The 13,900-nt window shown below is 39.8% G+C and overlaps 1 protein-coding gene across 1 annotated transcript; it reads left to right on the top strand.

Annotated features, from left to right (window-relative positions):
* The first annotated feature begins 2,863 nt into the window (after nucleotides 1–2,863).
* Nucleotides 2,864–13,857, top strand: nmnat2 (nicotinamide nucleotide adenylyltransferase 2). Its single transcript, XM_012826014.3, has 11 exons — nucleotides 2,864–3,094; nucleotides 6,168–6,256; nucleotides 7,001–7,068; nucleotides 7,208–7,286; nucleotides 9,005–9,128; nucleotides 9,435–9,515; nucleotides 9,823–9,867; nucleotides 10,400–10,476; nucleotides 10,752–10,853; nucleotides 11,042–11,109; nucleotides 11,271–13,857. The coding sequence occupies exons 1-11, from the start codon at nucleotides 3,010–3,012 to the stop codon at nucleotides 11,371–11,373; spliced, it is 921 nt and encodes a 306-aa protein (XP_012681468.1). The 5' UTR covers nucleotides 2,864–3,009; the 3' UTR covers nucleotides 11,374–13,857.
* Nucleotides 13,858–13,900: the final 43 nt, after the last annotated feature.

Below are 13,900 nucleotides of genomic sequence, written 5' to 3'. Positions count from 1 at the left end.
GATTTGCTCCACATCTCCAATGAAAAGCATCATGCATACACCGATGCACTTTTATAATACACTACAACATGTACAACATGTACTAAAGAATGAGCGAAATCTACAAACGCAATTTAGAGAAATCTTTGTGTAAAACATAGAATTGCAAAGCAAAGAATAGGGGCTTAAATCTTTCTTTCACATTTCCTTACAGCATAAAGAATATATGCTTACATAGCCTAGTGATGCGATTGTCAGCTTGTCTTCTCATGTAGAGGTCAAATGTTGCATGTTAGAACTTTTGATGCGCATGTGTTATAAACCGGGTAGAACTTTTGACGCACATGTGACGGGTCATTTCGGTCGGCATACAGAATACACAATAGATGGAGTAGTTGTAACGAAGGTAAAAATGATATCAAAGCAAATGCAGCGAAATGAGGATAGAAAATACTCGAGTGAAAAGTGTTAGAACAGTTCTGAAAAGTGTCCAAATGTGCCAAGTTCCATGCACCAGGTGAGCTAACTACAGGTAGGCCACCTATTTTTCTGTTTTCATATATTTTCGTTTACCTTGTTCCATGTAATTTATTTTTGAGATAGCATGTATGACTATATAAGTAGACAGCCTTCATTCAGAAGTGGCCTCTCTTTCTAGTAGGATACAATTATTTGTACCTTCAAGGGCCTATAATAATTTTGCACTTTGTATATATAAATATATTATCATAATACTATACATGCTTTGTAAACATGTCCTACTTTCTTTTCTGAATATCTGTATAATTCTCAAATTATTTGATATTTAAAATGAAAGCCTTGGGTCGGGCTTATCAATAGCTCAGTCTAATCACTGCTGTGTTGGAAAGCGCTGTCCAGGACACGGTACCACGAGAGAAGTGTGTGTCTATAATGTCTTAATACCAGTCCTCCAGGGGGGTATTCCAAGTACGTGGTTTAGTGACAAACCTGGATAAGTTAACCCAGAGGAAGTAGTAAACAGGGTAAGAGCCTTATGGCTCCATTCTCCTAGCAGAATAAATATTTACAGCATGTATTTGGCTAGATGAGGAAAATGTGGTTGTGGTGTACAAACATAGGCCTATATTATCATAAATGAAATGGGCTACTGGAATTACGGAAGGGTATCCCATTGCTATCAGGTGGAGTGATAAGCTACAGCAGGGAAGGTTCTTTGGCCCACAAGAGGAGCCTACGTTTCCGGTCATCCAACAGTGTTCGAGGCTTTGGACTTGATCATGGTAGAGTTTAATGTTCCTCTCCTGGCATTGATGAAACCCCTACAAACTCATCTCTGTTCCTCAAAATTACATTTGTATAATTGTTTTAAGGGAAAAAATCCCTTCATTGCCTTAAAATGGCTTGGATATAGCTCTAGACATTTGCCTCATTTAGTAATCACGGAACTATGAATATGCAAATTAACCCAGCCTCTATCTCCGGCTGCTCGCCCACCGCTCTGACTCTGCTCCTCAAACACACAAACCTCTGTTTGATTTCTGGTTAGTTTTTTTGGTAGCTACTGTACACTACACAATGGCAAGTGGTAATATAGGAGTAATTATTCGAACCGGAAACTAACTCTGAAGAACTCTCAAATTGTATGTTTATGATTGAGCAGTTGATTGTGTTAGGCCTATTACAATTGCAAACCGAATGCTTATGGACAGTAATGGGAACTGAAGATGAGTTAAAGGCCTAAAATGTGTAGGCTATATGACTACACTGACCAAAATGAGACAATGACTTAGTATGTTAGCAAAGGCCTACATGATTTTGAAGTTATTATTGGAATACAGGGACACAATCCCAATGACAACAGTAATTTATGTATAGGCTGTGTCAGATTTAATGGTGAACATATAAGGAGTGATAGGCACACCTCAGCAGATGGTATCTGTTGTCACTCTCTTCAGATGGAGGAGTTTTAGATCACTGAAAGATGTTTATGGATAATCTAGTAGGTTACTGATACTCTAGGCCTATATACCAGGTCTTTCATCTGACACAGAATACTTGACCATGTATAAAATTATACATTTATGAATATATATTTACATTGTAATGCCTAAATCTACATGTATTTCTGCATAATTTGTGTGGACACAGTAGCAAAATATACCAAGAAAAGTCTTCATTCATTAAATGTGAAAAGGTAATAATCAGTATAATCAGTTATTTTTAAAAGCTGTTGATTAACATAAATAGCCTAGCCTACTTGTAGCGCAGTCAATGTGCAATAAAGTAAAATTGTTATAATGTTGAGCCAGTTCAGGGCCAGATCTGTTTCACACTAAGCAACCAGTCAAGTCTTTGGACAAACAAATATGTGTGACCAATTATTGCATGAAATACAAATTCATTCTAATTGTATAAAACACAGAAGTGTCAAAATAGCTCTTCAGAGAAGATAACATACAACAAATAATACAAATTATTATAAATAAAATCGTGTTTATCATGACACGCAATACAACACCTACATCTACAGCTTTAAGGAAGTGAGAATATTCTGCATTTAGTTGGGTTGTCCATGAATTAACAGTGAGAGACATTTTCAGAGTCATATAGACCAGCCATTGGACAGAACATGGTGTTGACCCATAAAAAACATTAGTCATATTAGGGCCATGAATTGAATCCTTATTCATGGGTAGGCCATACATCTAGCCAATACGTCAGTAAGACTACAGGGTACAAATTATATGGGAACGTGATAGATATCCTATCATAATGTGATAGGATAGGATAAGACGTCCCTAAAGGTCTAAACAGAGGAACACAAATTTCATTCAAAGATTTTACCCCTGTAGTTTCTCCTAACGGCGGATCTGCGCCTTTAAAATTGGACAGATGAGAAATACCCTGTGACGCCCTGCATCTTGCTGAAGAGACGGGGATACTGCCGCATCCGAATGAACCTCGCCTATCGCTGCGGTCGGCAAAGGAACATAACAAAGGCAGAAAAATCGGCCTCTTAACCAAAGGGTGGCATAAAATAGTCGAATAATGACAGAGAATACTAAAACGCACGTTATTCTGCTGTCATGCGGAAGTTTTAACCCCATCACTAAAGGACATATTCACATGTTTGGTAAGTGTTTGTTTGGGTCTTCTTAGGTTTTTGGAAAATTGGTAGCCTACTGCGCATCATACGTCCTTTGTGAGCCTTTGTAACCAATAACAATTGGGGAAAAAATCTTCGATCTGTTCTGACAGTCTACAATTCATTTTGACCTGGCTATGTTAGCCACCATTACTAGTCTAATTTATGTTCTTGTAGGGTTTTTGTAAATCGCTGTCCAAAGTGCGGTGCTGAAATGGGCGACGGCCCCTGTGGCAGGATGGAATACCTGATTTTGATACGTGGACTGAATAAGAATGTGTCCAGTATATCGGCAACGTATTTAAAAATGAAGCAAAATGGTAGCTCAAATGTTTCAACCATTATCCCCCTCTTACATTCGAGAACGGTCTTTATAAATCACAACCGTTTCACATGGCGTCTCGGTTTAACTACCAAGAGTGCGGCATGGCCTGCTAGTTACCAAAACGCCCGTGGACATACCAAAGGGTGTGAGGAATGCAGCGGTGCTAGCTGTCTACTAGCAGAAACTGATGGGCATATAGTCTATATTTACCTACACCTAACACGAAAACAAATCATAGGATGCATAGTTTAGCATGGTATTGCTCAGCATTATTTTACTGCGTCATTCTGCAAATGATCGGAAACTTATTTGAAAGTATTTCAATTACGTGTTGGCCAACGTTGACTATGTATCTTATTCAAACTTGACAGTAAAACGTCAGCTAATTACCTGTTTGTCCTGTTAAAGGACGGAATTCGTATGACGTTGCCACAAGCGAAAATGGAGTAAGGGTAGGGTATTGGGTTATACTATGCAACAAATAGGCAACTTTAATTTTGTGAAGTGTGACCTATGTTTGGAAAACACGAGTACAGGGATAGCCATAATGTAGGCTACAGTTTCCGTTAGATTTAGCCTCAGAGTGTCATGGAAAACAGCAGCGAATAGATTGAGTTGTAATTTGATTGTATGTAGGCCTGTTTATTTAATTAAATTAAATGAGTGCATTAATAAGTTATCACTGTTATATCGTGCTATGGGCAGTCATTACATGTTGCTATAGAGCACATAGGCTATAAATAATTTCAGGTTCCAAAAAAATGTGTTGATGAGGATCACAATCTTGTAATGCCTTGTGAAATTACACCAGAATGATGATTTTGGCCAGGATTATGTGCAATGCAATTAAAAAAAAAACAACAGGATGGATTTCTTTTAACAGATGAAGAGATAGACTGTCACAGGGATACTGCAAAAACGATGCTCTAGACCTACCTATGCATGCAGCTGGATCTGGAGTTTCCCCAAGCAGGGATGTGGAGGGGGGCATTCATATTTTCTGTGACCTATTTTTCAAATCATCCTCTGTCTCTGCCTGCCTCGAAGCAGAGTGGAAAAAGAGAGGTGGTTGTTTCAGCTGCCTTATCCAGTATTTACAAGGGAGACAGAAATTATCATAATTGTATTGAAAGATCGGTATATAGTTGTACACAGTCAGAGAATGACTGAAGGGAACATAAGCTTTTTGTGAGTATCGGATTGCAGTAAGACACACCGGTTAAATGAAAAATAAAATGGCATGTTTCATCCATCTTTTTTTTAATTTTACGTTAATTTATGGTTCACATACTAATCTGTCATCCATGGAACCTGTAGGACCTACTTTTGAACATCAAATATATATTTTTAAATTGCATCCACATATGTCATACACTGCTTCATTGTGTCAGAGTCTTGGAACAGATAGTATGGGGAGGAAATGGATTTCATCCAATCTTGTTTCATTTTCCTTGAGGCTTGAGTCCGCAGTAGTCACACAACAACCAATCAAATTGTTCTAGTTGTATGAGGCAGACATAACATATTGGAAACATCATCGTCAAGGCCTTCTTAGCTCATACAGCAGGTCTCTTGCTTGGGTTAGTTACCGTGATGGTAATGCTATGCTACCAACCTGAGAACAGGCTAAGTAGTTCACTTCAGTGGAGCATTTCTGCTTACCCAAAACACATTTTCTTGCTGCTGACCAATAAACGATTTAAAAGATTAATCTTGCCTCGTAGTGCTCTTATAATAGTCTTGTTTGGTTCTAGGCTGTTACTTTAGTAAGAAAATAGGTTATGCAAGAAGCTGCTTCAAAATGACCTAGCTAGCAAGACTTAAACAATGCATTTCCTCTGTCCTTTTTCGTCTCAAAATGTTTAAAAAACATGTTATTCAGCGGCAACACCCCTGGAACCCCCTAAATGGTTTTAATTTCCACAAAAAGATAAATAGTCACTGAACGCCTAACCATCAAAACCATTGTCTGCCATTTATTTTAGGTTCAAAGTTGAGGTGCGAGGAGGTTTGGCAGCTGTGCGTGTTGATGCTGCTGATTTGCCTGACCAATTTCGAAATGCGTCCCGTGGTTCCGTGGTCCAGATTTTATTACCATATACATATATGTATGTATGTATGTACTGTATGTATGTATGTATGTATGTATGTATAATCTTTTTACCCAAAAGGTACTCTAAATTGATTATCACCTGTGGACCGGCCTAGAAAAATGTTTTGCTTGGGACTCTATGTGACAAGAGGCGTGCATTTCAGTCAGTCTGAATATTTGGCCAGTGAGTGTGTCAATTGGTGATGTCAGGCATGACACATGGCGCTAACAGTCTTAATGACAGCATAGTGACGAAGGGCAGGAAATGTAGTTAGCCTTAGCCAGAGGGAGTTGGCATAGATATGTGGTGCAGCCATTTTCAAACAACAAACCATGATTCACCTGTGAAAACCCTGTGGTTTTCTGGGTCAAATGAGTTTCTCTCTGTCAAGTGTGTCCGGAACTGAGACCGACCTTCACCGCACACTCAAGGTGCAATACTAAAAAAGCTAAAAAGCTTCTTCAAACTAATTTTTGTAATAGAAGTTGATTAAAGTTCAATAGAGTATAATTGTGTTAGGACTGAAGGAAACAAATAAATAACCACAAATAACTGATGTTTAGTAAACATTGATATTCATGGTTGTTGTAATATGGCACAGGTTATTGTATAAACATAATGATGCCAATTCTCCACTTTACAGAGAAAGCCAGGGAGCATCTTCATAAGACTGGGCGTTTTATAGTGATTGGTGGAATCATTTCTCCAGTTCATGACTCCTATGGCAAACCGGTAAGGAGCACTTTTGCTGTTCAGTTTTACGTTGCATTCAGTGTCCGTGTTCACAAGATGGGATTTCTTTAAGGATCTAATGACTGATATTTCCGGAATGAAACACCCTAAATGACTACATTTCATTTACTACAGGGAAGCTTTTTCCATGAATGTGCTTGCTATAGCCTGTTTTATTTGTAATCATATACTGTACATCAACTAGGCATTTTACACACGTAATGCAGGAATCATGATGCATCCCTGCTTTAACTATCTTCGTAATAACAGATGCATTTCTTCAGGAGTTAATTACAAGATTGTCCTAGTTTTCCTCTCTGAGGCTAACAAAATCATGAATAATACATACGCAGGAAGTGCTGTTTCTAAAAATCATGAAAATTCTCAGCCTCAGTAACATCTTTCTAGACAGGTATATTAGACCACTTAAGTTGTATCTTTGAACTGTTCAATGATATTGTAGATAAGTTAAGATGTTTGTTGTGTATTTGATGGTGGTTTATTCTAATACATTGTTGTTTATAGTAACATTTCCAAAGTTGTATTTATTCAAGACAATGCCACACTGGTTCTAAGTTGTACACACCTCACAGTCTTGTCTTGTTTACCTCTTTCAAGACATTTACAAATAGTAAATAAAAATGCATCTTACAAAAACATATATAACATATATAAATGGCTACATCTGGGTAGAAACCAAGCCACCTGTCCCCTTAGCTGACAAAGTTGTCTATGCTTTTGCAGGGTCTTGTCCCCAGCAGACATCGTCTTACAATGTGTCAACTGGCAGTTCAATCTTCTGATTGGATTAGGTAAGTGTTCATGCTTCTGCAGTGACAACACCATGGTTACCAGCAATAAAGTAGTTCACCAGCTATCCTTCAAGCTTATAGATAGTTTCACAGTGTTTATATGAGTGGAGACACTGATCTCATGTTGCTTTGTGCACAGGGTGGACCCCTGGGAGTGTTACCAGGGCACCTGGCAAACCACTTGTAGTGTGTTGGAGCACCACCGAGACCTCATGAAGGTGAGGGAATGTCAAACACTGTCTGAATAAGTACGTAGATACACAGACAGATCAAGCAGACAGATCACAGAAACATTTTGCAATGTAAATGTTTGAAGAAATTCATCTTCTTTAAGTTTCAGAATACCTCAGAAATTTGATTATTGATATTGATATACATATGATCCAAGTTTTTTGCTACTAATCTCTTTCTAATGTCATAACATCAAGCCATTATGAGTGGAACTGATGGCATTCCCCTGTTAATCTGTTCCTATTCATAAGTGATTCATAAATCATTTAGTGTGATGGGATCACTTTTACTGACACTCTTTAACCACTATGTGCTACCAGACCGTATAGATTATAGACTTAGGCTTTCCATATCTCAGTTATGTGGTTGTTGTTTTTTTGTGTGATTTATTCTAGCTTTCATTTTGCATGTAAATGACATGTGCCCTCATTCAGCATATGTTTCCATGGAAACAGAGAGATTCAGCCCAAGCTGTAATGTTGCTTAAATCTGGTGCCAAATCCAGCAGTGCCATTCATCACTGAGAAGTCCTCACAAATGGCAAGCTCTAAATGAATTCTCAGCTGTTAATGTCAGAGTAGGCCTGCATCAGACAGAACCTGAAAGCCAGATACTGGTAAAATGATGCTGGTTTCTATTTGACCAACCTCTGCATAACGAGGACCAGTTTTGGGTGAAAGCAGGATGCTTGAGTTATTGTTTGAACCATTAATGGAAAGGCACCTTGATGATTAGGGTATTTTCTCAGCAGTATTGCGGAGGTGTTCTCAACCTCGTCTGGGGATGACCTTTAGGAAGACTTTGGTGCCGTAGCCTTTCCCAGTAGCAGTGGTCATAGTCTATAGTAAAGCCTACTGCTGTCCTATTCACTGTAGTACAGATCTGGCTAATGTATGCCCAACTTCTTCATATGCTCTGCCTTTTCATTTGACATACTTGCGGCTGATCCCATAATCAACGCATGTCATCGCCCTCTAACCGTAATTTGCTTTCCACTTTCCTCGTCTCCACTGCCTTCTGACATTCCCTGTAATAAAACAGCAGTGCACAGTCAGCTTTTATTACATAATATAATAATGTAGTCGTGCTGTTCGCTGTCCAGTCGAATAGGCCCCATGGAACCGCTGACCACATTAAGAGGACTGGCGATTGGGAAATAGTGTTAGTTCATCAGACCCTGAGTGGCACTGGGAGACACTTCTTCCTACTAGCCTATCAGTCATTCTGTACATCTTGCACCAGCGACATATTACATGCACATGTAAAACCATTTTGACACTTGATATTCACTTCAAAATTGTCAGACAATACACACAGTGAAAGAGGCTACAGTACCTGAAAGAATGATAATCTATTCAAACAATTGTTAAATGTTAAATTTAACAATTGTTAAATTGTTTGTATAAAAACAAATGTCACAAGCACACAACATCACCTTCCACTTCATAGATATGATAAGATGAGGCCAAACTTGATCATTTTATCAGTTTTGATGCCTCTTAGCCTCTACCGTCACACAGGCTTGACACACTGCACATATTCAGCTGCTGCAAATGAGTTGGTTAAACATTTCGTTTTTCATTATTTTTCCAGCTTGTGGTTAGACATTTTGTCATTTTTACCAGGATCCTGCCAAATAGTTATTGTGAATTTGGGAATTCCTAAAGGTTCCAAACCACTTGTCTGATGTATTTCTTCTCAACAGAGAGTGACGGGGTGCATTCTTTCCAATGTGAACACACCCTCTACGACCCCTGTGATTGGCCAGCCACAGAACCAGACCTCAGCCATCTACCAAAATCGCAACACAGTTAGCAAGCCCACAGTTGGTAAGGCTCTTCCAATGTTCCACCCTACACTGGTACTGACTAGCTAGTGCACTGTCTTTCACAAAGAGAAACACACGACATTCACTGGAGAATTTCCAATTCCGTTACTCTCAGATTTGACTTCAGAACTTCACATTTCTTTAGTAACAATGTTAGCCTCCGATAACCTCCAATGGTGCTCCTGTGATTGAGGCCTCCGTCAGCATTCTATGGAGCTTTGGATGCATCAGCACTTAGCTTTTATGTGCATGCTGTTGTGGTGACTGTTCTCTGGCGCTAGCTTGACCTGACACTTCCTACTTCCAGTCAAACTGTGGGGAAAGATGAGTGAAAGCTTTGGCAAAATCTGCTGTGCTCGTCCGAACATGGACCGCTTCACATTTGTGGGCAAGTATACAGTTTCACCATGAAAGCCTTTTTATATTTCCCATGCATATATATATGTTCATATTTATGCCTTATACATAAAGCCCTTCCTGTTCCATGTGCATGAATGACAAGGGTGTTATCAGTGTAATCATGGTATGGGGTGGAATATGGATACTGTTCCCCTCAGATGGTATCTGACACTCTAGCTCATAATTGCCGTGCATTATTCATGGTCACGATGAACAGGAAAAGCTTGCATTTAACATGAGCAGTCTCTACTATACCGCAGTCATCTCTCAAACTCAGTTTCCCTATGTTCCAACAGATGAAAATGCCAACCTTGGGACTGCAATGAGATATGAGGAAATTGGTGAGTTGGAACAATTTACAATCACTCATTTCTATTCATTTTCAGTGCAAATGCCCTGCTGATCTCATTAAATTGCAGGCTTCATTTTTCTAAGAGATTTGTGTTTATTGATATTTGTCGATTAATCTGCATGAGCCAGGTCTGTGTGTATGAGATGAACTAAGCAGAGTTGTTATGTTATGTCAAAGTAGGCGTGCTGTCTGTCAGTTGTTGGTTTTCTAGTCATGACAGAGTTGTGTGCAATTGATTAAATTGATGGAAATATTGATGAGACCCCCGCTGTTCAGTCCTGCTCATTATGTCAACTGATTTTTGCCATCTTGGAAATCTGACATCTGGGCTTTTATTTGGTCTCAAATAGGGTTGTTGACGTTCAGAGTGCCTTGGCACTCAGTTGGTTTAAATTGTCAGTTGCAGGTTGTTGTTTATTGTTTGCACTTTGTGCACCATTTACACTGTTTTGACGTTGTGACCTCAGTGTGTGACCTGCTTGTTGTGTAATCCTGTGGTTGATCACTGTTCCTGTTTTCAGAGCTGCGCATCCTTCTCCTGTGTGGCAGTGACCTGCTGGAGTCCTTCTGCATCCCGGGCCTGTGGAAAGAGAGTGATGTAAGCCCAATTCTGTTCTTTCTCTGACAGAGCAGTTACACGATTGGATTATGTCAAACGTTTATTTTTTATGTGTGTGTTCTTTTTTCCATCAAAAACCAGAACAATGAAACAGAAGCTCAGCCTAGAATCCATCTGAGTAAAACATTTCAACTGCGTCCTTATCAACAGAGCCTTCTTGTTCCCTAGCTCCAGTGCTACTCTGCTCAGCAGCACCGCGTCAGACACAATTGATCATTTGCATGGTACTGAATGGGGCCGCCTTTGTTTTGCAGATGGAGGTGATTGTGGGAGACTTCGGGATCGTGGTGGTGCCTCGCGACGGAACCGACACAGAGAGGACAATGAATCACTCGTCTGTGCTGCGCAAGCACAAGGTAAAGACTGGGCTTACTGTAAATCATGTGGCTGTATTCGCTAGTGCAATGCCTTAAAGAGGTTACTGTTTTAGAGGTTAATTAGTTAGCAAAGTGAGTTGGGAAAGTCTTGTATTATTTTATGTGTTCATCTGGTATCAGCATTGTTTGTCTCTTCTGGTTATTCTGGTGATTTTTCAACTTCACAGGACAACATAATTGTGGTAAAAGATGACATCAACAACCCGATGGCTATTGTCAGTTCGACCAAGAGCAGGTTGGTGGATACTACAGGTTGTCAGACGTTACAGAAGTGTTGCATTGCCAGTCTTGCTCATGTTGTCTTTGAAGTGTTCTTCATCATAAATCTGTCAAAATTGTCTTGTTATCCACTACAATGCCAGTGCCCATGTTGATGTGGTGTCTTCCTGTTTGCAGACTGGCCCTCCAGCATGGCGATGGCCACGTGGTGGACTACCTCTGCCAGCCAGTCATTGACTACGTCCTGCAGTCTCAGCTCTACATCAACGCCTCGGGATAGGAGAGGAGCAGCGTCTGTCCCAGCCATAGTGTTCATCTGTCTCTCTGTGTGTCAATCTTACAGTATACTCCTCCCGCGCTGTTGCTTTTCCATATAGAGGAGCATTAAGTATCCATGTCCTTTTCTTACTGTCTCATAGTGACTCACTGGGCCTGAGAGTGTACAGTATTGTGCCTGAGAGCTCTATTTACATGGACCTCCACCAATGGGATTCTTTGGACTGTGTCAGATGGTCGGGAAAGGGCCAATGGGAGAGAGAGAGAGGATAGGGGCAGAAAGCGATATGTTTTGTGGCAAGGAAGTGAGACGGAGGGATGAAACATTACCTGCTGTAATGTTGTCCTTTGCTGTTTAATTCCACATCAATACTTTCCTCAAGGGCATGCATGGTTTTTTCTTTTGTTTCGTTTTTTTAACTTTGCGCATGAGAGCTTACCTTGCTTATGTAGACTGTAGTCTGTTGTGGCAGCGTGTGCAGAAAAGCTATGTGCATAGATGCATCCCATCTCTATCTTCATTTTCTATTACCTACAGTCACTGTACATAGGAAAACTGGATTGCTGTGGTGTTGCTGTTGCACACTTATGACTTGGTGTTCTGTCCACAGTGTGCTGTCATGCATACGTGTACATTGTTTTGCACACTAATATACACGTCTTTCTGTTTATGAGAATATAATTTCACCTAGCGCTGTTATTTGCTTGCTAAATGGTACAGAAACTCCTCAGATATGTCTCAAATACTTAGTCAAGAGATGAACCTTTTTATTCCCATCATGTAGTTTGTCACCTCTGGCATTCCTCAGCTGTATAAAGCTACTCTCTGAGACGTGGAGTCTTGTGTGGCAAAGGACTCAGTCAGACACGCCGTTTGTTACAAAATCCTTATCCACTCAGAGAGCACAAATCAGAGAGGAAACTGCAAGGACACAGACAAACACATGAAAACACTTTTTTTCTGAGTGGTGTGTTTAGCTGACAGGCTGGGGAGGAGAGGAAGGACTGGGTCAGGTCTGTGATTGAGAGAGTGAAGATTAAAACAGACTGCAAGGGGGGGGGGGCAGCTGTCGCCAGCGGGGTGGGGAGCGCATCTTCTGGGAAGGGAATTAAGTAAGTAAGGCAGGCAGGCAGTTTAGAGAAAGACAGTGAATGGTTTTCAGTGTGAAGCCCCACATGTTCCCCAGGACACACGGCTTAGCCTGCTGTGAGTGTCACGGTGTAAAATCAGAGATTATCCCAATCAATCTGTAGTCAGTTGGTTTGTAGATTGTTTTGGATCTAGCAGATTGATGTTGAATGGCATGCCACACACAGCTCCCTTATACCAATTCAAGAATTCAAACACCTGGTAGATTGTTGCAAAGACAGTATACACTGAGAAGACCATAAAGAAGAACGAGGGGTATAAATCCATCGGATGAAAAATGATTACCCTAATAATGAGAACAATGTTAACATGTTTTTCCACTGCTTTGCCTTCGATCCCGACTAGTGGCAGTCCGATTATGTACAAATGTTGTCCTTTACATGTCGACTTAGGTTTAGTGTCTGACGCTTTGGGTAACATGAATCTTTTTTAACAAAGGAAATGAGTTGGGTTGTAAAGGATTGATGCTGAAAAGACTTGTCTTCAAATGACATACTTGAATTTCATTGAACTGTGACCAATGCTACACACATTCAGTAATATTTTTAAATTATAAGAAATTTGAAGGTACACGTTGAAAGGAATTGTTTTTCCCATATTGACAAAGAAAAAAAATCATGAAATGACATCAACATTCCAAGCAACCTGTATGCAAATGACCAATAAAGCGTGTGGTAATGTAATTAAATCTTTAGTGCACGGCTTTTGCTCATGTATACCTCATGAACCATGACTTAACTTCTCTTTAGTTCTCTTCTACATGCCCTCACCATCATGCCAAAGGGTACACCTGATTCCTCGTCTTTGTTGTACTCTTGCAAAGTCTGTATGCCAGTACGAGTGAAGTCTTTGTTTCCACCCAGTCTCAGCATAGAAATATGGCAATATGAACTATTTATCAATGTGTCATTAATAAGATCAATTTAGTATAATTATAGCATGGAGCCATCATTGCATGAAGCATTTCTTCAGGGAAAAGTGGTAGGACAGTGACATGGACATGCATGATAGTGAGATTAGACCTTTTTGTCTATGAATCCATGAATCGATTCAGTGACCAAATACACAAAAGGAGGTAAATCAGGAGCATTAATCCTGAAGATGAAGGACAATCATGAACCACTCAGCCAATGTGAACATCTAAACAAAATGTCTAGTCTATAATTCAATAACATAGACATAGTCAAACAGGAATTAATAACAATAACTGAGCCATCGAAGTTTTTATGTTTTATTTGTGTCAAAACCAGTAAGGTAAATGCTACCATGAAGAAATTAAACTGCTTTGTTCAAAAGTGATCATACTGTTCAGGTTAATAAAAAGAACAGAAATGAGAACTGTGCATTTCCCCCCATAAGTCCAGGCTTTAACTTTAAGCTA

This window comes from Clupea harengus, chromosome 25 (genome assembly GCF_900700415.2).
Source record: "Clupea harengus chromosome 25, Ch_v2.0.2, whole genome shotgun sequence".
NCBI lineage: Eukaryota > Metazoa > Chordata > Actinopteri > Clupeiformes > Clupeidae > Clupea > Clupea harengus.
Note: the sequence above shows the minus strand (reverse complement) of the source record. Positions and strands in the feature narration are given on the sequence as shown.

Coding starts and splice junctions, on each gene's coding strand:
- nmnat2 (XM_012826014.3), top strand. CDS start 3,010: ATGACAGAGAATACTAAAACGCACGTTATTCTGCTGTCATGCGGAAGT. Junction 6,257..7,000: donor ATGACTCCTATGGCAAACCG/GTAAGGAGCACT, acceptor ATGCTTTTGCAG/GGTCTTGTCCCCAGCAGACA. Junction 9,516..9,822: donor GGACCGCTTCACATTTGTGG/GCAAGTATACAG, acceptor ATGTTCCAACAG/ATGAAAATGCCAACCTTGGG.